This window comes from Lepidochelys kempii, chromosome 3, assembly GCF_965140265.1.
Source record: "Lepidochelys kempii isolate rLepKem1 chromosome 3, rLepKem1.hap2, whole genome shotgun sequence".
Classification (NCBI taxonomy): Eukaryota; Metazoa; Chordata; order Testudines; family Cheloniidae; genus Lepidochelys; species Lepidochelys kempii.
In genome coordinates, this window is record NC_133258.1 from 68443361 (window position 1) to 68468815 (window position 25455).

The window sequence follows — 25455 nt, forward strand, 5'->3', positions numbered from 1 at the left end:
TTTCTTTTCTGCTGTGATTAGAATAGCTCTATTCTTTTTCCCCAACTAAATACATTTGACTACTTTGATGTCTCATTCTTCTCATACAGCATATTTTGCACTGCTTCTTAATAGACTAGTGAATAGAAACAAAAGATGTTTGAACTTCCCTCCTCAAACATCACTATCTCAGCATACAGGCATTCATTCCTCTTTCCATTTCTAGAACAGTGATCTGTTTTCTCTTTGACACCATCTGTCCAGAATTTTAGAGAAGGAACCTCTTTCTACTACTCTCTAAAGATGAAATTACAACAGAAGACATTGAGGACACTGCTAATTAAATCTCTTATGAGGAAGAAGATATCTCAGACAGGAGTAACTAAGCTAAGGAGATAAAAACAAATGCCATCTTAACAAATAACTCCAATTTCATGTCTCAGTTCACATAGCAGAAATGAAAGGTGTAGTGTAATCTGTATTCCCTATAACCAACCATCAGAAGTTAATAACCCAACACTGCAAATGATATTTAAAGTTAAAATACTAGTAAAATGAGTTTTCTATTTCAAACACTTCATAATGCTATTTGTATTCCATGTAAACTGCTGACCCAGAAAAATAATTAATTGCATTGAGATGCTATGGATGGCTACGTCAACTTATTCCAATTGATGAGTAACATATGATGTGAGAACAAATTCCATATATGATTTAAGAAAATGTTATTTAAAATTCCCATTGAACACGTAAAGACTGAGAAAAAATAAAAACATTCTATTCCACAGAAATAAATGTTCACGCAATTTCAAGAGTTCATTTTGAATATTAGTCCAATTTGCCTCCAATCCAATGGTTTTCAACCTCTTCCCTATCATGAGTCCACACTACAACAGAAAAGTTTGAAACCCAGCCTCCCATTTATCTAAAGAGAGGGAGGGCAATGATCCTTAGGCTGAGAACCACACACTCTAAACCAATCATTCAAAATTTAATAACAAAGCAGAATGAACTTGCCGCGGGGTAGGGACACCCCATCACGGGGTGTAGGGTCATGTGTGGTCAAAAGAAAGGGCAGAGACGATACTGCAGCTGGTTAGGTCCTATGCTGAGGACCCTTATTATAAAACGTGGTAGTATTGCCTAGTGACTGGAGTCAACAAAGGTGGCCCTTTCCACTCAGGGCAGCGTGGCAGACTGGCCAGAGTCAACAAAGGTGGCCCTTGCACTCATGGCATGGCCTAAAGGCTAGTAAATGAAGGCACCCACTTCTGGGGTGCCATGTGGCCTATTGGCTTGCTGGGGAAGTGGGGCGGCATCTAGGGGTGTGTGACGCACCGGGGAGGGGGCCTCAGGCCCTTCCTGCTCTTCCAAGTCCCAGCCCAGAGCCCTGGCGGTGGTGGGGGTACCCACCACTGAGTCAGCAGGGATCCTCCTGAAACATGCTGACTGGTTCCCCTGGTTCACTCACCAGAGAAAAGTCTAAGTCCCCGGGGCTGCTTCCTACTCTTTCTCCCTCAGCGATGCTCCACAGTCCCCTCAGGTCTCTGGGGTCCTCAAGTGGAGTAGCTCCTGCCAACGCGGTCTTTTCGCCGGGCTCATCAGGCAGTCTGGAGCTCTGAGCACCATGGCTCCATAGTCATGGCCTGCAGTCTGCGGCCTCCCCCTTCAGCAGCTGCTTCCTTTTATATTCCGCATCCAGGCTGAACATGCCCAGCAGAGTCGAAGGGGCAGGGCTTCCTCAGCCTACAAAGCATAGTTAACCCTTTGGGGGCTGGTACAGGATAAGGGCACCCCATCACAGAACTCTTCAGTGAATAAGTCTGTTTGTGATCTATAGGGCTGGTCTACGTACCATTTTTATACTAACACACACACAATGCCAATATAAGCATTTTATACCAGTCTAGATGCATCCACACTAGGGAGCTGTACTGCTGTAACTACATCAGTTTCTAAACCAATATGTATTTATATCAGTTCCAAAAACTGTATGTAGACAATTATGTGTAAATCCAAGTTTAAAAAAAAAACTGCATGTCTTAAACCACTAAGTGTCTCTATGTAAAATATATAGAAAAACCTTGAAGTGTGCCTCTCCTCTAAGAATGAATTATGTAAAATAGCATCTTCTTAATTCAACAGATTTGCTCCCTGTGTGTATTCAGAATTATATCTGCTAAACAATGACAAAAAAATAACTTTTTATTGCTTTTACTCCTGTTAGAATGCAGTCAACATAACCAGGAGAAAGTAATGAATACCATTCTTCAGATGCATCAACTCAGTTGTTTACTGGATACCCATCAGTTACACCTATACAAACCTACTGAGAGCAAACCAGTTTCACAAGCACTGAGAGCTTAGTTTAGCCTGCACAATCTTTATTATGGATGACACATGAGAAAAATAACCTAGCTTGACTCTTGGATCCCAGGTTTAGTATTCAGGACTGGCAGTTAGAAGAACATTTACTTGTAATATTTTTACCTTTGAAAACATAAAATTATATTAATGTTTGAATATAATGGTATTCAGAAAAGGATGCACTTCGTCTCATGTATCTAATCTGACTGTTATATTTAAAGTAAAATTAAGAGTCTTTCATGAACCAATTTTGGGTATTTTTGATTTTGATAAAATCAAAGTTCTGAAAACACCCATTTTGAGGCTGTATATGCCAAAGAAGTGTAACACAATCAAATTTCCATTAACAGTCCCCAGTATATTACTGAAGGAACTCAACTTCTGAAGTTGGAACCTTAACAATGTAATACTAAAATGAATACTAAAGCACAGAATCTTTATAAATTCAACATGATCACAAGGAGATCAACCTCTCTTGATTATCAAATGCCACACAAGATGTGGTCAAGCCAAGCACTGCTTGCCCAAGAAATACTCACTTGCATCAGAAGGAGTTAGGTAAAATGTCTGCCCCGTAAAACGTTTGTCCCGTATGTGTATACGTAGCGATGGGGCAAGGCCTCCCGCCAAGACTGACAGTAATGAACCAATTTTCACCCTCTGGTGCGCGGAGCCAGGCAAGCCACACCCACCCTGCCAGAAGCATTGAGGCAGGACAGAAGGTTTAAAAGGCAGCCCCTACAGCTCAGTTGTGGAAGAGCCGGAGAAGGAAGCAAACGTCTCTCACCCGCTGCTGAGCCCTGTGTCTGAGATGGAGCTCTGTCATGCTGAGAACTCAGAGGAGGGGCTGGGACTGCTGACTGACTGACTACCTGGAGGAGCTACTGGCCGTGTACCCCAGGGAGATGGAGGAATCCAAGTAGACAGAGGTACACTCCAAAGGGGTAGTAGGAAATATCCCAGGGACACCAGACAATAGTCCAGTTGTGTTGCCAGAATTCAGATCAGCGTGTTTCAGTGGGATCCCCGTTGACCCAATGGTGGAACCATTTCCCACTGTTAGGGCTCTGGGCTGGGACCCAGTGGAGTCGGATGGTCCCTAGGGTGACTGGCGACTCACCTTAGGCCAAGAGGCCTGCATTTAGCCAGAATGGCCAGGGATGCAAAACACATCCTCTGAAGTGTCCCTAGCCTCTGATGGCCAGAACCTTGAAATGAGCGACAGGAAATGAATCACTTGATGATTACCTGTTCTATTCATTCCCTCTGAAAGCACCTGGCATTGGCCACTGTCAAAAGACAGGATACAGGGCTAGATGGACCATTGGTCTGACCCAGTATGGCCATTCTTATGTTTGTCCACTATCTGCCTGAGCCAGGAGGCAAGGCGAAAGACAGCTTACTGCTTTGCCCTGCCCAGAGGGCCAGAGCCTCTTTAAACTGCTTGTTGCTCTGCCCTGACCAGAGAGCTATAACCTCTGAGCCCTGGTCTACACTAGGAGTTGAGGTCGAATTTAGCAGCGTTAAATAGATTTAACCCTGCACCTGTCCACACAACGAAGCCCTTTTTTTTTACTTAAAGGGCTCTTAAAATCTATTTCTTTACTCCACCCCCGACAAGGAGATTAGCGCTGAAATCGGCCTTGCCGGGTCGAATTTGGGATAGTGTGGACACAATTCGACAGTATTGGCCTCCGGGAGCTATCCCAGAGTGCTCCATTGTGACCACTCTGGACAGCACTCTCAACTCAGACGCACTAGACAGGAAAAGGCCCACAAACTTTTGAATCTCATTTCCTGTTTGGCCAGCGTGGCAAGCTACAGGTGAGTACAGAGCTCATCAGCAGAGGTGACCATGATGGAGTCCCAGAATTGCAAAAGAGCTCCAACATGGACCGAACGGGAGGTACGGGATCGGATCGCTGTGTGGGGAGAGGAATCCGTGCTATCAGAACTCCGTTCCAGTTTTCGAAATGCCAAAACATTTGTCAAAATCTCCCAGGGCATGAAGGACAGAGGCTATAACAGGGACCCGAAGCAGTGCCGCGTGAAACTTAAGGAGCTGAGGCAAGCCTACCAGAAAGGCGAACAGCCGCTCCGAGTCAGAGCCCCAAACATGACACTTTTATGATGACCTGCATGCCATTTTAGGGGGTTCAGCCACCACTACCCTAACCGTGTGCTTTGACTCCGTCAATGGAGAGGGAGGCAACACAAAAGCAGGTTTTGGGGACAAGGAAGATGATGATGATGATGAGGTTGTAGATAGCTCACAGCAAGCAAGCGGAGAAACCAGTTTTCCTGACAGCCAGGAACTGTTTCTCACCCAGGACCTGGAGCCAGTACCCCCCGAACCCACCCAAGGCTGCCTCCCAGACCCGCCAGGCAGAGAAGGGACCTCTGGTGAGTGTACCTTTTTAAATAGTATACATGGTTTAAAAGCAAGCATATTTAATGATTAATTTGCCCTGGCATTCGCGGCCAGTACAGCTACCTGAAAAGTCTGTTAACATGTCTGGGGATGGAGTGGAAATCCTACAGGGACATCTCCATAAAGCTCTCCTGGATGTACTCCCAAAGCCTTTGCAAAAGGTTTCTGGGGAGGGCAGCCTTATTCCGTCCACCATGGTAGGACACTTTACCACGCCACATCAGTAGCACACAGTCGTGAATCATTGCAGAACAAAGCATTGCAGCGTATGTTTGCTGGCATTCAAACAACATCCATTCTTTATCTCTCTGTATTATCCTCAGGAGAGTGATATCATTCATGGTCACCTGGTTGAAATAGGGTGCTTTTCTTAAAGGGACATTCAGAGGTGCCCGTTCCTGCTGGGCTGTTTGCCTATGGCTGAACAGAAATGTTCCCCGCTGTTAGCCACGTGGTGGGGGGAGGCAAAACGCGACCTTGTAATGAAAGCACATATGCTCTGTATGTAATGTTAACAGCAAGGTTTACCGTGAAAGAGTGTACCCATTGTTCTATAAAATGTGTCTTTTTAAATACCACTGTCCCTTTTTTTTTCTCCACCAGCTGCATGTGTTTCAAGGATCACAGGATCTTCTTCCCAGAGGCTAGCGAAGATTAGCAGGCGAAAAAAACGCACTCACAATGAAATCTTCTCTGACCTCATGCTGTCCTCCCACACTGACAGAGCACAGACGAATGTGTTGAGGCAGACAATGTCAGAGTGCAGGAAAGCACGAAATGAACATGAGGAGAGGTGGCAGGCTGAAGATGATAGGTGGCGGCAGCATGATGAGAGGAGGCAGGATTCAATGCTGAGGCTGCTGGAGGATCAAACTAATATGCTCCAGTGTATGGTTGAGCTGCAGGAAAGGCAGCTGGAGCACAGACCGCCGCTACACCCCCTGTGTAACCAACCGCCCTCCTCCCCAAGTTCCATAGCCTCCTCACCCAGATGTCCAAGAATGCAGTGGGGGGGGACCCCTCTGGCCACCCAGCCACTCCACCCCAGAAGATTGCCCAAGCAAAAGAAGGCTGGCATTCAATAAGTTTTAAAGTGTTAAACTTTTAAAGTGCTGTGTGGCCTTGTCCTTCCCTCCTCCACCACCCCACCCAGTGCTTCCCTCCTCCACAACCCTTTCCGGGTTACCTTGGCAGTTATCCCCCTATGTGTGTGATGAATTAATAAAGAATCCATGAATGTGAAGCAACAATGACTTTATTGCCTCTGCAAGCGGTGATCGAAGGGGGGGAGGGGGTGTGTTTCATCAAGGATAAACAAAACAGAACTTTCACACCGTAGCCTGACCAGTCATGAAACTGGTTTTCAAAGCTTCTCTGATGCACACCGCGCCCTCCTGTGCTCTTCTAACCGCCCTGGTGTCTGGCTGCACGTAACCAGCAGCCAGGCGATTTGCCTCAACCTCCCACCCCCCCATAAATGTCTCCCCCTTACTCTCACAGATGTTGTGGAGAGCACAGCAAGCAGTAATAACAGTGGGAAAATTGGTTTCGCTGAGGTCTAACCAAGTCAGTAAACTGCGCCAGCATGCTTTTAAACGTCCAAATGCACATTCTATCACCATTCTGCACTTGCTCAGCCTGTAGTTGAACAGCTCCTGACTACTGTCCAGGCTGCCTGTGTACGGCTTCCTGAGCCATGGCATTAAGGGGTAGGCTGGGTCCGCAAGGGTAACTATAGGCATTTCAACATCCCCAACGGTTATTTTCTGGTCTCGGAATAAAGTCCCTTCCTGCAGCTTTTGAAACAGACCAGAGTTCCTGAAGATGCGAGCGTCATGTACCTTTCCCGGCCATCCCACGTTGATGTTGGTGAAACGTCCTTTGTGATCCACCAGTGCTTGTAGCACTATTGAAAAGTACCCTTTGCGGTTTATGTACTCGGCGGCTTGGTGCTCCGGAGCCAAGATAGGGATATGGGTTCCATCTATGGCCCCACCACAGTTAGGGAATCCCATTGCAGCAAAGCCATTCACTATGACCTGCACATTTCCCAGGGTCACTAACCTTGCTATCAGTAGATCTTTGATTGCGTTGGCTACTTGCATCACAGCAGCCCCCACAGTAGATTTGCCCACTGCAAATTGATTCCCGACTGACCGGTAGCTGTCTGGCATTGCAAGCTTCCACGGGGCTATTGCCACTCGCTCCTCAACTGTGAGGGCTGCTCTCATCTTGGTATTCTGGCGCTTCAGAGCAGGGGAAAGCAAGTCACAAAGTTCCATGAAAGTGCCCTTACGCATGCAAAAGTTTCACCGCCACTGGGAATTGTCCCAGACCTGCAACATTATGCAGTCCCACCAGTCTGTGCTTGTTTCCCGGGCCCAGAATCAGCATTCCATGGCATGAACCTGCCCCACTAGCACTATGATGCCCACATTGCCAGGGCCCGTGCTTTGAGAGAGGTCTGTGTCCATGTCCTCATCACTCTCCTCACCGTGCTGACATCACCTACTTGCCCGGTTTCGCTTTGCCAGGTTCTGGTGCTGCATATACTGCTGGATAATGCGCGTGGTGTTTAATGTGCTCCTAATTGCCAAAGTAATCGGAGCGGGCTCCATGCTTGCCGTGGTATGGCATCTGCACAGAAAAAAGGTGCAGAACGATTGTCTGCCATTGCTCTGACAGAGGGAGGGGCAACTGACGACACGACTTACAAGGTTGGCTTACAGGGAATTTAAATCAACAAAGGGGGTGGCTTTACATCAAGGAGAAACAAAAACAACTGTCACACAGAACGGCCCCATCAAGGACTGAACTCAAAACCCCGGGTTTAGCAGGCCAATGCTCAACCCACTGAGCTATCCTTCCCCCCCGGTATTCCAGGCAGGACTGAATCTCCATTAACACTTTTCAAGGTGGCCCTGACAGACCTCACCGAAACAATTGTCAGCCGTTGATTTCACGGAGGAAGGGGGGAGCAAATGAATACAAAACAAATCTGGTCTATTTCTTGTTTTGATCCACTCCATCTATCTTTTAGATCTTTGGCTGGCAGCAGACGGTGCAGTAGGACTGCTAGCCTTCCTCATCTCCTGGCTGCTCGGCAGAAGACGGTACAATAGGACTGCCTTCAGGACTAAAGAGAATGACCTGGTCGAGTCACTCCTATTTCAGCCCTTGTGCCCATGTCTGCCCAGACGCTCCTGACCAACCTTAGCGAGGCAGCCAAGAGCACCTAGGACATGATGACAATGGTTATCAGGCCTATTGCACCGTCTGCTGCCACAAGGCAATGAGTTGCTGCTGTGTAGCAATGCAGTACCGTGTCTGCCAGCACGCAGGAGACGTACTGTGACAGTGAGCTGAGCGGGCTCCATGCTTGCCGTGGTATGGCATCTGCACAACTAACCCAGGAAAAAAGGCACGAAACGATTGTCTGCCATTGCTTTCACAGGAGGAGGGAGGGCCTGACGACACGTACTCAGAACCACCCGCGACAATGTTTTTTGCCCCATTAGGCATTGGGATCTCAACCCAGAATTCCAATGGGTGGCAGAGACTGGGGGAACTGCGGGATAGCTACCCACAGTACAACGCTCCAGAAGTCGACGCTAGCCTCGGTACTGTGGAAGCACTCCACCGAGTTAATGCACTTAGAGCATTTTGTGTGGGGACACACACAATCGACTATATAAAAACGATTTCTAAAACACCAACTTCTATAAATTCTACCTAATTTCATAGTGTAGATGTACCCTGAGACTGCTAATTCCCCTTTATAGATACACAGTAATGACGGGTGTGGCCTCCCCCCAAGACTGACGGGAAGGGATAGCCACAGACCCCTACATTATACAACTGTTTAGCTGCCATATTTGTCTGCATAAAGCAAATCAACTCTATCTAAACTGGTGCATAAAGTAACATGAGATATTGATTTTGAGAAAGACAAAAGCTTGTTTATACGTTCATCTCCACCAAGCAATCCTTACAGTAGCACAAACATTGCACTGAGGAAACCCACTTGCTTAGATCCTTCTTGGAATCAGGGAAAGTAGTAAAGCTTGATAATGGAAGACAAGATAGTGGAGAAGCAAAAATGGAGCAAAAAAGGGTAAGAAAAGAGACATACCTATAAGCTCTGAAGGATTCTTATCACTAAAATGTTCACATAGGCGGATAAATGCTTCTGTGTTCTCAAGTGTAGGGCACTCACCATGCCTGGTAAACATGGAAAAATAAAGCTTAGAATAGAAACAACAGAAAGGGGAATGAATTCAGTACAGACTTTTAATTTAAAGATCAAATATTCATTTGGGTACAATCAACTTACCCTTTACACTGAAGTTTTATGTATTTGATCCCTTCTTTTTCTATATCATTCCTATCATAGAATCTAGTGGTGTTCGTCAAGTCCACCAATAAACCCATTTTAACCTAAAAGAATAAAAGCAGAGTAATTATGTTATATTTAATTGCTCCAAATATTAACAGCTCACCAATATGAATTGGCTAATAGCCAAAATAAATGGACAGTGTATTAAAGTTAATAATGCCTTTTTTTTTAATACTGTGCTTGTTCATATGATCTAAGTAATATTTGGTTCCAGTACAATTTTTTCTCCTTCAAAGCTTCAATGTTTCATTTTTCAACTAACTACCAATGCCAAACTTCCCAAACCCCAAAACAATCTGCTCAAAGTGAAGAAAAAATATTTGGTGAGGAAAGAGTATGCAATCTGTATTAAAATAAAGAGTTGTTAAATGGATTCAGATATTTTTAAACTATTATGAACTCAAGCTGTAATTAAATCAACACCGTTTTTGCGCCCTGCAGCCTGAGCCCTGCAAGTCCGAGTCAGCTGACACAGGCTAGCCAAGTGTATTTAATTGCACAGTAGACATACTTCTAGACTTTTAACGCCAGTAGAGACCATCATAGTCATCTAGCCTGACTTCCTGCACATTGCAGGCCACAAAACCTCACCAACCACTCCTGTAGAGGTCCAGTAACCTCAGAGTTACTTAAGTCCTAAAATCTTGATTTAAAGACTTCAAGTTAGAGAGAATCCACCATTTACTCTAGTTCAAACCAGCAAACGACCCATGCTGCAGAGGAAAATCTGACCTGGTGGAAAATTCCTTTCCAATCTCGAATATGGTGATCGGTTAGACCCTGAGCATGTGGGCAAGACCCACACCCAACACCCACACCCTCTTCTCCCAGAGCTCAGCCACAGGGCGCCCCCCAGCTCAGACTCACACCTCCTCCACTCACACCTCCTACAACCCAAGAGCCCAACTGCAGGACAACCCCTAGCCCAGAAACCCACACCCCCTTCTGGGCCTTGACTATACTAAGAAACAGGTTATTTAAAAGAACGTTAGCTAACACGTTTTAATTAAATTCGCTTTAAAAATGCATTAGGCTCCTGACGCAGAGTTTAAGCACTTTTCAACATATTAGCTCAACATATTAGCCAATCCAAGGACTGCAGAGATGACCTTTAAAAATGTGAAACAAATGTAAACTTCATGTCATCTACCCGAGTCCATATGCAACCTAAAAAATACCTCTGAGAAGTGTGAATTGTACTAAGTTAGCACATCTGAAGCGTGATGACAAATTAAATGCCAACATTAACTACCTCAGTGGTCATCATTTTAGTAGGAACATAAATGAGGAGGTTACTTACCTGTAAGTAGAGGTTTTTGAGACGTGTGGTCCCTATTTATATTCCAGATATGGTTGCACATGTGCCAGAGCCGGAAGATTTTCATAGCAGTGTCCACTAACCCACACATGTGTCGTGAGTCAGCTCGTGTCTCAGACAAAGTTATACAAGGTCGTGCAAGTCGATGCCTCTTCACTCACCCACTTACCGCTGAGCATACCAGTCCGCAGCAGAGAACACGGAGGGTAGGTTTTGGAATACAAATAGGGACTACACATCTTGAAGAACCTCCAGTTTCAGGTAAGTAACCTCCTCTCCAACTGATGGTGCCTATATGTATCCAAACAGGGGTGAATATCAAGCAGTTGTCAGAGGAGATGGGCACGAGGATGCAAGAGGCATCACAGTCTGTAATACAGCATGGCCTACTGCAGCATCCTCTGCCATCCCTTGGGCAATGGCATAATGCGTTGTGAAAGTATGTACTGAACACCACGTCACTACCCAGCAGATGGTCTTTCAGGAGACGTCCGCTAAGGAAGTGGATGGGGCTGCCTGTACCCACATCAAGTGTGCTGTAATTCCATTGGGCGGTGGGTGTTGGACAGCATATAACATTCTCGGATGCAGTCGGAAACCCATTTTGAGATTCGTTGGGAGGAGAGGGCTTGGCATTTGGAGCAGTCAGCAATGGGAACGAATAGTCTGGTAGAGGCACAAAATGAGTGAGTTCTGTGCAGGTAGAATGCCAACATGTGGCAGATATCAAGAGAATGAAGAGTCCTGTCCACAGGGGTGGCATGTGGCTTAGGATGGAAGACCGGGAGGAGAATAGGTTGGTTGAGGTGGAACTTTGACACCTCCTTCAGGAGGAACTTGGAATGCAGTCATAAGGAAACCTTATCCTCATGAAATACAGTGTAAGGAGGGGTCAGCCATCGTGGCTGCCAGTTCACTGACCCTCCTCACCAAGGTGATAGCCATGAGGAAGGTTACCTTCATGAAGCGATATGAGGGGGAACATGTTGCCAGGAGGTTCAAAGGGGGGATCTGGTGAAGATGGGGAGGACAAGATTGAGGTCCCATAGTTCCGGTGGAAAGCTGTTGAGAAGACCTTTCATGAAGCAAACAGCGGTGGGGTGAGTAAACACCAAGTGGCCATCCATGAGGGGAAGGAAGGCACTAATCACCGCCAGGTGGGCTTGGACAGAGCTGAGGGCAAAGCCTGACATTTTGAGTTCCAAGAGGTAATTCTGGAAGTCAGAAATGGATACTGTATCCAGTGGGTGGTGATGGCATTGAGCCCAAAATTTCCATTTTGCTGCATTGCAGGCGTGTGTGGAGGCCCTCCTCCTTTGGGTAAGGACGCATTGCACTGGTATAGAACATGCTTTGCCTTCACACGAATTCCATCAAAAAATCAGGCCGTGAAGAGAAAAAGCCCCGGATTGGGATAGTGGACCCTGCCACAGTCCTGGGTGAGGAAGTCCAGGAGTGCGCAGAGGTGGAGTGGTGTGCAGATGGAAAGTCTGAGTAGGTACGCAAACAAAAACTGGCAGAGCCAGAATGGTGCTATGAGAATGACAGTAGCCCAATCTCCGCAGATCTTGCAATAGACTTGAGAGGAATGGGAGGGAAGGAATAGTGGAGGTTGCCCCTCAAGGGTAGGAGAAGAGCATTACCATGGGAGTCACGGCACACAGCACCTCTGGAACAGTAGAGGGAAAATGTACAGTTGGTGTTCATGGCAAAAAGGTCCCAGCGAGGGGTGTCCCAGGTATGGAGGACAGAGCAGAGAGTGGGATCATGTCACTCCCACTTGTGGTTGAGGTATAGGGTCCTGCTGAGCACATCGGCCAAGGAGTTATGTGCTCCTGGGAGACAGGCTGCTCGGAGTGCAAGGTGGTTGCAAATGCACCAGTTCCATAGGTGGACGGACTTGGAACAGAGGGACGGGGACTTGGTACCACCTTGTTTGTAGATGTAGGTCACTGCTGCAATATTTTCTGAGAGGAGCTGAACATGTCGCAAGCGAAGTAGAGGCTGCTACACATGGCAGGCTAAGTGAACCACCTGCAGCTCCAGGACATTGATGTGCATTCTGACCTCTAGCAGCATCCAAATGCCTTGAGTGCTGTGATGGTTTAGGTGAGCACCCCAACCGGCAAGGGAGGCGTCTGTGGTCATGATGACAGTCGTGACCAGGACAGCAAAGGGAGTGCCAATCAGCACCTTGGAAGAGTCGGTCCACCAGGTGAGGGAGGCCAGAACCAACTGTGGGATGAGCATTTTGGCTTCCAAGTGATCGTTGTGGGGTCTGAAGACCATCAGGAACCACAGGTGGAGGCATTGCATATGTAAGCAGGCATGCGGTGTTACAGAAGTGCAGACTGCCATATGCCCAATGAGACAGAGGCAACAGTGAGCCATGGTGCAAGGGCTTCAGTGTAAGTTTATAATTAGAGCTGTCAAGGTTGAGAATTGGTCTGCAGGGAAGAAGGCTCATGCTGCCACAGAATCAAGACACATCCCTAAGAAGGTGATTCTCTGTGTCAGTATGAGCACCAATTTCTCCTCCTTGATTCACAGACTCCAAGAGCTATGAGGAGAGAGTGGAGAGCACGGATAGTAGAAGTAAGCTCGTCACGTGACGGCACAACTAAAAACCAGTCGTCCAGGTAGGGTTTCACTAAGTAACTTAGATGACGCATCTGTGTGGCCATGACTACAAAGACTTTTGTGAAGACCTGTGGGGTTGTCGCGATGCCAAAGGGGAGAATTCTGAATGGATAGTGGTTGCTGCCCATGCAGAAGTGGAAAAATTTGCAATGGGCCAGGTGAATGACAATGTGAAAGTATGAGTCTTTCACGTTGAGAGCTGCAAACCAGGCCCTCTTGGGGAAGAAGGGAATAATAAATGCTAGCATCACGATACAGAACTTGGATTTTCTGATGAAGGTGTCGAGGAGGCGGACATCCAGGATAAGGTGGTGCCCTTCACCCTTTTTCAGGATAAGAAAGTAGGGGGAGTAAAATTCTCTGCGCAGGAAAGGGCAGGGAACCAGCTCTATGTCACCCTTCACTAGAAAGGTGTCTGCCTCTTCTTGTTGTAGGCGGTATTGACTGGAAGGATCCCCTGTAGGCGTCCAAGTGGTGCCCCTGCGTGGAGGGAAAAGCAAGGAATTCGATAGAGTAACCAAAGGTGCATGATCTCCAGTACTCAGTCAGTGGTGATCTTGCCCAAGTCGGAGGCGAAGAGGGCAAGACGGGCCTCAAAGATGATCAGAGGAATGGAGTTGGTGATGGGGAGCATTGGCAGCACTCGACTCGCAAGTCAAAAGTGAGCCTTCGGCTGTTGGCGAGTATGACATTCGGTACCTCAAAGTAGCACTCTGGAATCCCCATATTCACCACTGTCATATGATTGATATATTTTGTACACATGCCTTGTGAGGTACCATTTTAAAAGTCTTGATCTGTTGAATTGCATGTACTATCATTGTATGTGAAGTTATGAAATATTCTTATGTGTGCTACTGAAATATATTGCGAGGTTGGAAAATGCCCACAGCCAGCCTTTTAGTTGCAAAGGAGCAACTATCACTGGCCAGATGGGTGTTGATGACCCATCAAGAAGAATCCACTCTCCCAGAGGCTCCTTAGTGAGGACACATACGCAATGGAAACTGCCTGACCAATGGGGACTGCCTGGCGCCCATGTCAGGGCAAGGAACTTTCTAGCAGCTGGAAGAAAGTATGAAAGAGGGACAGTGACATCATCACTTGGTCTCACTCTCTCTCTCTCACACGTACACACACACACACGAGAAAAAAATCTGGAAAATCATCAGGAAGACAGATTTTGAACTGGGGAGACTGGTTCCCACATTGGAAGGGAACCCAGCCTGTGTATTAGGAACTGTGAGCTGCCTGTAACATCTATTAGGGTGAGAGACTGTGATTCAAATCTTGCTTAGTCTGTTAAAGTTAGAACTTAGGCTGTGTTTCTAGTTTTATTTCTTAGGTGACCAATTTTGATCTGTAAGCCTGCTACTTAGAAACATTTAAAATTTATCTTTCTGTAGTTAATAAATCTGTTTTAGAGGTGATCTAAAACAGTGTGTTTTGGTTGAAGTGCCCGGGAAATCTCAGCTCAGGTTACCAAGGTCTGTTGCACATCCACTATCCTTTTGTTGGAGCGGCGAACCAATTAATGAGCTTGCACTGTCCAAGGGAGTCTTGAGCAGTGTAAGACATATTTCTGGGGTGCAAGGTTGGGGTCTGTCAGGGTTTCCTCCCAACTCTGAACTCTAGGGTAAGATGTGGGGACCAGCATGAAAGACCCGCTAAGCTTTATTTTTACCAGCTTAGGTTAAAAACTTCCCCAAGGTACAAACTTTGCCCTCTCCTTGAACAGTATGCTGCCACCACCAAGTGATTTAGACAAAGAACAGGGAAAGGACCACTTGGAGTCCTATTCCCACAAAATATTCCCCCAAGCCTTATACCCCCTTTCCTGGGGAAGGCTTGATAATAATATCCTCACCAGTTGGTATAGGTGAACACAGACCCAAACCCTTGGATCTTAAGAACAATGAAAAAATCAATCAGGTTCTTAAAAGAAGAATTTTAATAAAAGAAAAGGTAAAAATCACCTCTGTAAAATCAGGATGGTAAATACTTTACAGGGTAATCAGATTCAAAACACAGAGAATCCCTCTAGGCAAAACCTTAAGTTATAAAGAGACACAAAAACAGGAACACACATTCCCTCCAGCACAGCGAATTTACAAGCCAAAACAAAGAAAACCCAAAAAGAAAAGGAGTGGCACCTTAGAGACTAACCAATTTATTTGAGCATGAGCTTTCGTGAGCTACAGCTCACTTCATCAGATGCATACTGTGGAAACTGCAGAAGACATTATATACACACAGAGACCATGAAACAATACCTCCTCCCACCCCACTCTCCTGCTGGTAATAGCTTATCTAAAGTGATCATCAAGTTGGGCCATTTCCAGCACAAATCCAGGTTCTCTCACCCCCCCCCACCCCCACACAAACTCACTCTCTTGCTGGCAATAGCTCATCCAAACTGACCACTCTCCTTACAATGTGCATGATAATCAAGGTGGGCCATTTCCAGCATAAATCCAAGTTTAACCAGAACAAAACCCAACGCATTTTCTAGCTAGATTACTTACTAACTTTAGAGGAGTTGAAGGGCTTGCATCCTTGATCTGTTCCCAGCAAAGGTATCACACAGAGAGACCGAAGCCTTTTTCCCCCCCTGCAGATTTGAAAGTATCTTGTCCCCTCATTGGTCATTTTGGGTCAGGTGCCAGCTTCTTAACCCTTTACAGGTGAAAGGATTTTGCCTCTGGCCAGGAGGGATTTTATAGCACTGTATACAGAAAGGTGGTTACCCTTCCCTTTATATTTATGACAGGGTGATTGGCTGGTGCCTCTCTCTGTGTGATTCACAAGTGGCTCAAGGAGCATTCATGCATTTTAGCTGGATGTGGGGCTCCACATACTGATGTCTGAGTGATCATAGTGTCTGGGAGTGGTTTTTCTGCTTGTCACTGACATAGCTTTGTGAGAGACAACCCAGGCTGGAGAGTTAAGGGGACACAGTCATCCCACAGTTCCAGGTTGTACACCAGGAATCCCATCACAGTGCGTCAGAGTGGAGGAGGTGGCTGCAGCTGGGGCCGCAGGCACTATGAACAGTGCTGCCTCCATGGGGGTTCTTTCTGCCAGTGATAGTACAGAGGATAGGGTATGTACTGCTGGGGACGGAAGGGTTTCTGCTGCTGTTTGTGACAGGACACTGGGGTGTAGATCCCAAGGGACTGAAGTGTCACCCTTGAGTCCTTCAGGGAGTGGAGTGACTCTTCCATCTTGGTTAAGAAGAGCTTGTCCTCACCGAAGGGGAGGTCCTATAGGGTGGTCTGTATCACCCACAGAAAGCCAAAGGACTGCAGCCAAGAGTCACGTTACATGACTATGCCCATGGCAAGGGAACAGGATGACATATCCACAATATCAACAGCTACTTCAAGGCCAACCTTGGCCACCAGGCTGCCTTCCTCTATGAGGGCGCGAAAGTGCTGTCTCTTGTCTTGCAGCACATCATCCAGAAATTCTGCTAGCTTGGCATAGTTGTTGAAATCGTACTTTGCCAGCAGAGTCTGGTAGTTCACAATGCAAAATTGCAATGCTACTGAGAAGTAGACCTTCCTGCCCAAAAGATCTAGGGCTGCCCAGTCTGGAGGAGTCAATTTCTGCGGACAGGCAGGTTTTGTTGCCACATGCACCACAATGGAACTGGAGGGTGGGTAGGAAAAGAAGAAATATGCCCCCTTAGCTAGGACAACGTACCTGCATTCTGCCCGTTTTGGCATGGGGCACAGGAAGCTGCTGTATGCCAGACAGCTCTCGCAGGTTGCAGGATAGCAGGATGTTGATGGGGCAGCAATGCACATGATGACCCCTGGGGTTGGAGGATGTTCAGCAGTTAGTGGTGCTGGTCCTGCACCTCCTCCAGGGATATGCCCAGGTCCGTGGCCATCCTGTGCAGTAGGTCCTGATACTGTTTATGGTCATCAGGAGGCAAGGGGATATAAGAACATCATCCGGAGAAGATGAAGCAGCCACAGAGACTGGCGGAACTGGCAGTACCAGCTCTGCCTCTGTTTCTTCCTCAGAGCCCAATGGTTCCGGTTCAAGGTCCAGGGCAGAAGGGAACGATGCTTGAGAAAGTGGATAGAGCCATTGATATGAGTCCCAGGGTGGCCAGTGTGGCCAGGGCTTGGGGATACGGCAGGTGCTGGGTCATATGCTAGCAGGTGAGATGTCCGGACATGGGAGTCCGAGCTTCTCCTCGAAGTGGAGGAAAATGTCTGTTCCGGCTCAGAGAGTCGAATGAAGCCTCCAGGAGCCGTCGGTACAGGCAGTCTATGACGCACTATCTGGAAGTACCCCTCCTGGAGCAGGAGCGGTTCATCCACAAAATTGGGTAACTCATGCGTGGCAAGCAGTGGAGAAGGGGGATAGAGCAGTTCAAGATGTGCCGATGGGAGAAGGGGCTCACAGCATCATGGGGTCCAGCGAATTTCTGTGAGAATCTCTGTGAGAACCAAGGAGTGGTGTCCGCGGCGCCAAGTGAACCGATGGGCACGGAGATACTGTCAACAAGCACCCCGGAAAGCATTCCAGGTGGGCGGCCACTACAGTGGTCTGTGGTACTACCAGCTCCTCCATCTTACCCTTGGAGCAAGGAAGCTTAAGCAGTGGTGGGAGAGGGTCCACACGCAACTTCTTACCCAGTCTGGCTTGGGGAGGGAATGCTGCACTTGAAGGCAGTCCACTTCAGGGACTTGCTCCAATGCCCATGAGTGTTTTCGGCTCGCATTCTTGGGCTTGTCCTGGACCATCAGTACCACTGTATCCGGGGCATGGGACATGCTTGCAGAGCACTCACTAGCAGTGAAGAGCACTGCACCGAAGGCTCTGATAGTCCCAGGTTAGACTGTGAATGTGGCCAGAGAGCTGCCTCCATAAGGAGCTTGCAGAAGCGAAGTTGCAACGCTTCCCAGGTCCACACTGAGCGGCAAGATCTTACAGTAAGTCTCCCCAAGACAGTAAATACAACATTGGTGCTCATTGCTCACCGAGAACGAGCGCAGGCACAAAGTCCAGTTTTGGAACTCCGGAACGCAGGCCATAGTCCCTAGGAAGCCCAACCAGGGCGAGGAATACTAACTAATATTTCAGAAAACTATTTACAGCTAACTATAGAAGAAAAAAAAACAAAGAAAAACTATGTACAAACAGACAAAAATGCTCCCGTAGTTGAACAATGATGGGTCCTGCTTTGAGCAGGGGGTTGGACTAGATGACCTCCTGAGTTCCCTTCCAACCCTGGTATTATAGGACTATTTATTACATTTTCTTCAGTATGCATATGTATTTTTTATAAAATGTTAACTTACCTTCAGACTCTTTAAATAGTTGGACAGCATACTGGGATGGAAACGATTCTCTTCAGCAACCTGTTCATCGTATCTTGGTCCTAACATTGTCTTCAAAGGCAAAAACTTCCCTACAGAACAAAATAAAATTTTACAGTATGTATATATACATATACACACAAGTGATTTTAAAGCTATATGCAGAACAGTTTCACAGAGACTCAGCAATAACCTAAAGGATTTAATTAAAACCAAGCTATGGAAAATTTGGCCTGTCTGCCCCTATGCCATGATGGAGGGATGGCCTGGTCTAATCTGAGTGACACTACAACACAGTGCATTAAGTCACAATACCTGGAGTGAAAAGATGGGCTCAGCCCCACAGGACAGGAGCCACTAGTGTGGGGAAAGTGCAGAGATGGCTCACTCTCCAACCTCCCCTTCCCCACTGGGGTGTCTATTCTGCATGGGGCCAGGAGAACCTGAATCTGGCATCCCATCTAGGACCTTCCTGGGATCAACTGGTGGGTTGGGACCCACTGTTTGGGAAACACTGGATTAGAGGAACTAAAAAAAAAAAAAAAAAACCTGTCAGATTATTCAATATTTTAAGATGCTTGAATAGCTCTTAGTTTGATGTAAACTCCTGAACTATGGCACATGAAACAAATTACCAAAGTCTAGGGCTGTCAAGCAATTTAAAAACTTAAGCACACAATTAAGCGCATTGTTAAACAATAATAGAATACTATTATTTAAATATTTTTGGATGTTTTCTACATTTTCAAATGTACTGATTTCAATTACAACACAGAATACAAAGTGTTCAGTGCTCACTTTATATTTATTTTTATTACAAATACTTTCACTGTAAAAAAACAAAAAAAATATTTCAGTTTACCTCATACAAGTACTGTAGTGCAATCTCTATCATGAAAGTTGAACTTACAAATGTAGAATTATGTACAAAAGAACTGTACTCAAAAATAAAACAATGTAAAATTGTCCACTCAGTCCTATTTCTTGTTCAGCTAATAGCTCAGACAAACTAATTTGTTTACAATTAGGGGCAATTATGTTGCCTGCTTCTTGTTTACAATGTCACCTGAAAGTGAGAAAAGGTGTTCATGTGACACTGTTCTGGTCAGCATCGCAAGATATTTACATGCCAGATGCACTAAAGATTCATGTGTCCCTTCATGCTTCAACCACCATTTCAAAGGACATGCCCATGCGGACGACAGATTCTGCTCGATAATATCTTGTGACGCCGGCCACAAAAGTGCCATGTGACACCAAAAAAAATTTGAAGAACAGCTAACCAAAAACTAAAAAAGTAATAGCAAAAAAAAAAAAAAATGTAAAGTGCATCAGAAGCAGGAAGCCTGCTAAACAACCAATGAGACCACTGGACGATCAAGATGCAAAAGGAGCACTCAAGAACGATAAGGCCACTGCGGAGAAATGAAATGAATTCTTTGCATAGGTCTTCAAGGCTGAGGATGTGAAGAGATTCCCAAATCTGAGCCATTCTTTTTAGGTGACAAATCTGAGGAACTGTCCCAGATTGAGGTGTCAGAGGAGATTTTCAAACAAATTGATAACTAAACAGTAATAAGTCACCAGGACCAGATGGTATTCACCCAAGAGTTCTGAAGAAACTCAAATGTGAAATTGCAGGACTACTAACTGTAGTCTTTAACCCATTATTTAAATCAGCTTCTATACCAAATGACTGGAGGATAGTTAGTGTGATGCCAATTTTTAAAAAGGGCTCCAGAGGTGATCCCGGCAATTACAGGCCAGTAAGCCTGACTTCAGTACCGGGCAAACTGATTGAAACTACAGTAAAGAACAAAATTGTCAGACACATAGATGAACATAATTTGTTGGGGAAGAGTCAACATGGTTTTTGTAAAGGGAAATCATGCCTCACCAATCTACTAGAATTCTTTGAGGGGGTCAACAAGCATGTGGACAAGGGGGATCCAGTGGATATAGTGTATTTAGATTTTCAGAAAGCCTTCAACAAGGTCCCTCACCAAAGGCTCTTAAGCAAAGTAAGCAATCATGGGATAAAAGGGAAGGTCCTCTCATGGATTGGTAACTGGTTAAAAGATAGGAAACAAAGGGTAGGAATACATGGTCAGTTTTCAGAATGAAGAGAGGTAAATAGTGGTGTCCCCCAGAGGTCTGTACTGGGCTCAGTCCTATTCATAAATGATCTGGAAACATATTCACAAATGATCTGGAAAAAGGGGTAAACAGTGAGGTGGCAAAATTTGCAGATAATACAAAACTACTCAAGATAGTTAAGTCCCAGGCAGACTACGATGAGCTACAAAAGGATCTCTCAAAACTGGGTGACCGGACAACAAAAAGGCAGATGAAATTCAATGCTGTGTGACAAAGTTCCTCCTCTATCTCGGTGGCTTTTGCGCTTATTGGCGGATTTGCTCACCTTGGAGCTTCACGGCAGCCCTCAGTTTGGCCGTTTTCGTGAACCCACAGTCCAGGGTTTATCAACTCCTCCTGTGTCTGATCAGGAGTTGGGAGGTTTGGGGGGAACCCGGGCCCGCCCTCTACTCTGGGTTCCAGCCAAGGGCCCTGTGGAAGGCAGCTGTCTAGAGTGCCTCCTGGAACAGCTGTGCGACAGCTGCAACTCCCTGGGCTACTTCCCCATGGCCTCCTCCCAATACCTTCTTTAACCTCACTATAGGACCTTCCTCCTGGTGTCTGATCATGCTTGTACTCCTCAGTCCTCCAACAGTGTGCGTTCTCACTCTCAGCTCCTGGTGCCTCTTGCTCCCAGCTCCTTACACGCACACCACAAACTGAAGCTAACTCCTTTTTAAACCCAGGTGCCCTGATTAGCCTGCCTTAATTGATTCTAGCAGCTTCTTGATTGGCTACAGGTGTTCTAATCAGCCTGTTTGTCTTAATTGTCTCCAGAAGGTTCCCGATTGTTCTGGAACCTTCCCTGTTACCTTACTCAGGGAAAAGAGACCTAATTAACCTGGGGCTAATATATCTGCCTTCTATTAACTCTCCTGTCGCCATCTGGCCGGACCCTTTCATAGCTGATAAATCCAAAGTAATGCACACTGGAAAACAATCCCAACTATACGTATAAAATGATGGGATCTAAATTAGCTGTTACCACTCAAGAAAGAGATCTTGTAGTCATTGTGGATAGTTCTCTGAAAACATCCACTCAATGTGCAGTGGCAGTCAAAAAAGCAAACAGAATGCTGGGACTCATTAAGAAAGGGATAGATAATAGGACAGAAAAAATCATGTTGCCTCTATATAAATCCAAGGTGTACCCACATCTTGCATACTGCGTGCAGATGTGGTAGCCCCATCTCAAAAAAGACACATTGGAATTAGAAAAGGTTCAGAAAAGGGCAACAAAAATTATTAGGGGTATGGAATGACTTCCATATGAGGAGAGATTAATAAGACTGGCACTTTCCAGCTTGGAAAAGATATGACTAAGGGGGGATATGATCGAGGTCTATAAAATCATGACTGGTGTGGAGAAAGTAAATAAGGAAGTGTTATTTACTCCTTCTCATAACACAAGAACTAGGGGTCACCAAATGAAATTAATAGGCAGCAAGTTTAAAACAAATAAAAGGAAGTATTTTTTCATACAACAGTCAATCTGCGGAACTCCTTACCAGAAGAGGTTATGAAGGCCAAGACTGTAACAGGGTTCAAAAAAGAACCAGATAAATTCATGGAGGATAGGTCCATCAGTGGCTACTAGCCAGGATGGGCAGAGATGGTGTCCCTAGCCTCTGTTTGCCAAAATCTGGGAATGGATCACTTGATGATTACCTGTTCTGTTCACTCCCTCTGGGGCATCTGGCATTGACCACTGTCGGAAGACAGGATACTGGGCTACATGGAGCTTTGATCTGACCCAATATGGCCATTCTTATGTTCTTATAACTATCCAAAGCAGTGCGGAGCAACATATGTTCATTTTCATCATCTGAGTCAGATGCCAACTGCAGAAGACTGGTTTTCTTTTTTGGTGGTTCTGGTTCTGTGGTTTCTGCATCAGAGTGTTGCTCTTTTAAGACTTCTGAAAGCATGCTCCACACCTCAGCCCTCTCAGATTTTGGAAGGCACTTCAGATGCTTAAACCTTGGGTCAAGTTCTGTAGCTACCTCTAGAAATCTCACAGTGGTACCTTGTTTGCATTTTATCAAATTTGCAGTGAAAGTGTTCTTAAAACTATCATCATCCGAGACTGCTATAACATGAAATATATGGCAGAATGGGGGTAAAACAGAGCAGGAGACATACAATTCTCCCCCACGGAGTTCAGTCACAAATTTAATTACAGTGGAGTTGCAACTTACGCGGGGGTTAGGTTCTAAAGTCAGAGCATAAGACGAAAATCGCGTATAGTCAAAATTACCCTTAAAAATCCCTTAAATTGCCCATAAAGTACAGCATACTGTACATGGTTTCGTGTATACAACCCTGTACAGTAATATGTATAAATGTATAATGTATTACAGTAAGTTACAGTATATAATAAAGAGTATATATGCAAAATATAATTTTACAGTACTGTATTTTTAATTACAGGCGGTAATTACAGGGGATCATCAGGGCTTGATGTTGATCCAGGAGACTGAGGGGACGGAGAGCGAGTCGTAGACTAAGTGGTTGGCTCTGGTTCAGCTTGAGAAGTTGATTGCGTAAGCTCATCTGCTGCTGGTTGTTTTTCCTTGAAAAATATGGTGATCGGCAACTGTCGCTGTTGTCTCTTGAGCTGCTCAAACATTTCTTGATATGGTCTCAAATCGTCCGTTATACTACATGTGACTTTGAGGCTTCGTTCCATAGAGGGATCATATTCAGAAATTAAATCATTCAAGTGTTTCGCTGCTCAGAACACTTCAGCAAATTTATGAAGATTCCAATTTGCTGGCTCTTCCTGTTCGTTGTCATCATCTTGGTCTTCTGTAGATGATTTTATCAGTTCCTCTAACTCTTCATTAGTCAATGTTTCTCTATGGCTCTCAATTAATTCTTCAATTTCTTCCTCAAGGATCTTGACGAAGCCATCACCACCCACTTGCCTGCCACCTGAACAATACATTTCACTTCTTTGTCAATGGTCGGGAAACCCTTAAAATGATTCACACATTCTTTCCATAGGTTTTGCCAACATGCATTGACTGTTTCAGGCTTGATTGCATCCATTGCCTGTTTAATATAAGCGATGCAATCAGCAATGTTGAAGGACTTCCAGCACTCCATCACATTAAGATTGGGATCAGCATCCATAGCGCTACATATCCATGAGAATGTAAGCCTCATGTACGTGGCCTTGAAACAGCGAATCACGCCTTGGTCGAGAGGTTGGAGGATGGAGGTGGTATTGGGGAGGACAAAGACAACTTCACCGTCGTTATGCGCAAACTGGAGTGCCGCAGGGTGGCCAGGAGCATTGTCTACAATCAGCAACACTTTAAAGTCAAGTCCTTTCTCTTCGAGGTACCGCTTGACCTCTGGAATGAAACCCTTGTGGAACCAATCCAGAAATAATGCTGCCGTCACCCAAGCCTTTTTATTTGATTGCCAGAACACAGGCAGGAGTTTTTTGTTCTTGCCTTTTAGGGCACGGGGATTTGCAGCCCTGTAGAGCAAGCCCGGCTTTATTAAATGCCCGGCCGCACTGCCACAAAACAACACTGTCAGACGGTCTTTAGCTGCTTTGAAGCCAGGGGCTTGTCTTTCTGATTTCAAAGTGTAAGTTCAGTTTGGCATTTTTTTTTTCCAGAAGAGCACAGTCTCGTCAGCATTAAAAACTTGTTCGAGAAGATAGCCCTTTTCTTCTATGATTTTCTTTAATTGTTCGGGGTAGGCTTTTGCTGCCTCTTCATTGGCAGATGCAGCTTCACCAGTAGACTGCACACTTTTGAGGCTGAAGCGGTTCCTAAAACTGTTAAGCCAACCTTGGCTGGCTTTGAATTCCATCTCACCAGAAGGCTGTCCCTCTTCAGAGGGAAGTTTGAACAGCGCATAGAGGTTAAGAGCCTTTTCTTGCAACGTATTGCCATCGATAGGCACACGTTTACGGTTCATGTCTTCCAGCCATAAGTTTAAGGCCTTTTCAGTCTTCACTAAAGTCTTAACACGCACCTGGCTCATCACCTTAGCAGTTATTGGAGCACTTGATGCCACGGCTTGATGAATTTCTCTCTCTCGAATCTTGATGGCACAGATGCTAGATTAGTTGCAGTCATATTTATGCGCCACGTTGGAGACCAACATACCATCTCTCAATTAGTCCATCATAGCCAGTTTTTCCTTCAGCGTTGGAACAAATCTTTGTTTCTTCAGTTGAGCACCAGATGAAGTAGTTGGCTTGCGTTTAGGGGCCACGTTATACGAAAAATACGTACAGTATCTTTAAACACTAGAATCACACTCAGCGCGGCGAGATGCTCACACTAGGATAGGCACGTGGGAACCGAGACCGACTGAGGGAACAGCAGATTCACATCTCCCATCTCATGCTCACTCCAGGGCATACGCTCATTAAGTGGAATGGTGGGTGGAATCGCCCACACTATTATCAGGTATCCTGTTCTTTTTCTTTTTTTTTGCCGAGTGCGTATAGTTGAATTCCCGTAAGTTAAATGCGCGTGTGATGCAACTCACCTGTATCGCATTATTTTTTTAACAAGCGTCCTCAGCATGGAAGCCCACTTCTTGTTTACAATGTCACCTGAAAGTGAGAAAAGACATTCTCATGGCACCGTTGTAGCCGGCATTGCAAGATATTCACGTGCCAGATTCACTAAAGATTCATATGTTCAACCACCAGGCCGGAGGACGTGCTTCCATGCTAATGACAGATTCCGCTCGATAACAATCCAAAGTAGTGCGGACCGATGCATGTTCATTTTCATTATCTGAGTCAGATGCCAACTGCAGAAGGTTGATTTTCTTTTTTGGTGGTTCGGGTTCTGTAGTATCCACATCAGAGTGTTGCTCT

General features: G+C 45.7%; 1 protein-coding gene across 4 annotated transcripts in view; it reads right to left on the minus strand.

Moving 5' to 3' along the window:
• RNGTT (RNA guanylyltransferase and 5'-phosphatase) overlaps positions 1-25455 on the minus strand; it is a 436227-nt gene that overhangs the window by 401373 nt on the left and 9399 nt on the right. For all 4 annotated transcript variants that reach the window (XM_073336687.1, XM_073336684.1, XM_073336683.1 and 1 more), the window contains exons 2-4: positions 18450-18559; positions 9111-9214; positions 8910-8998 (exon numbers count right to left, since the gene is read on the minus strand). In XM_073336687.1, the coding sequence (XP_073192788.1) occupies positions 8910-8998; positions 9111-9214; positions 18450-18559 (303 nt within the window). The remainder of the gene's footprint in view (positions 1-8909; positions 8999-9110; positions 9215-18449; positions 18560-25455) is intronic.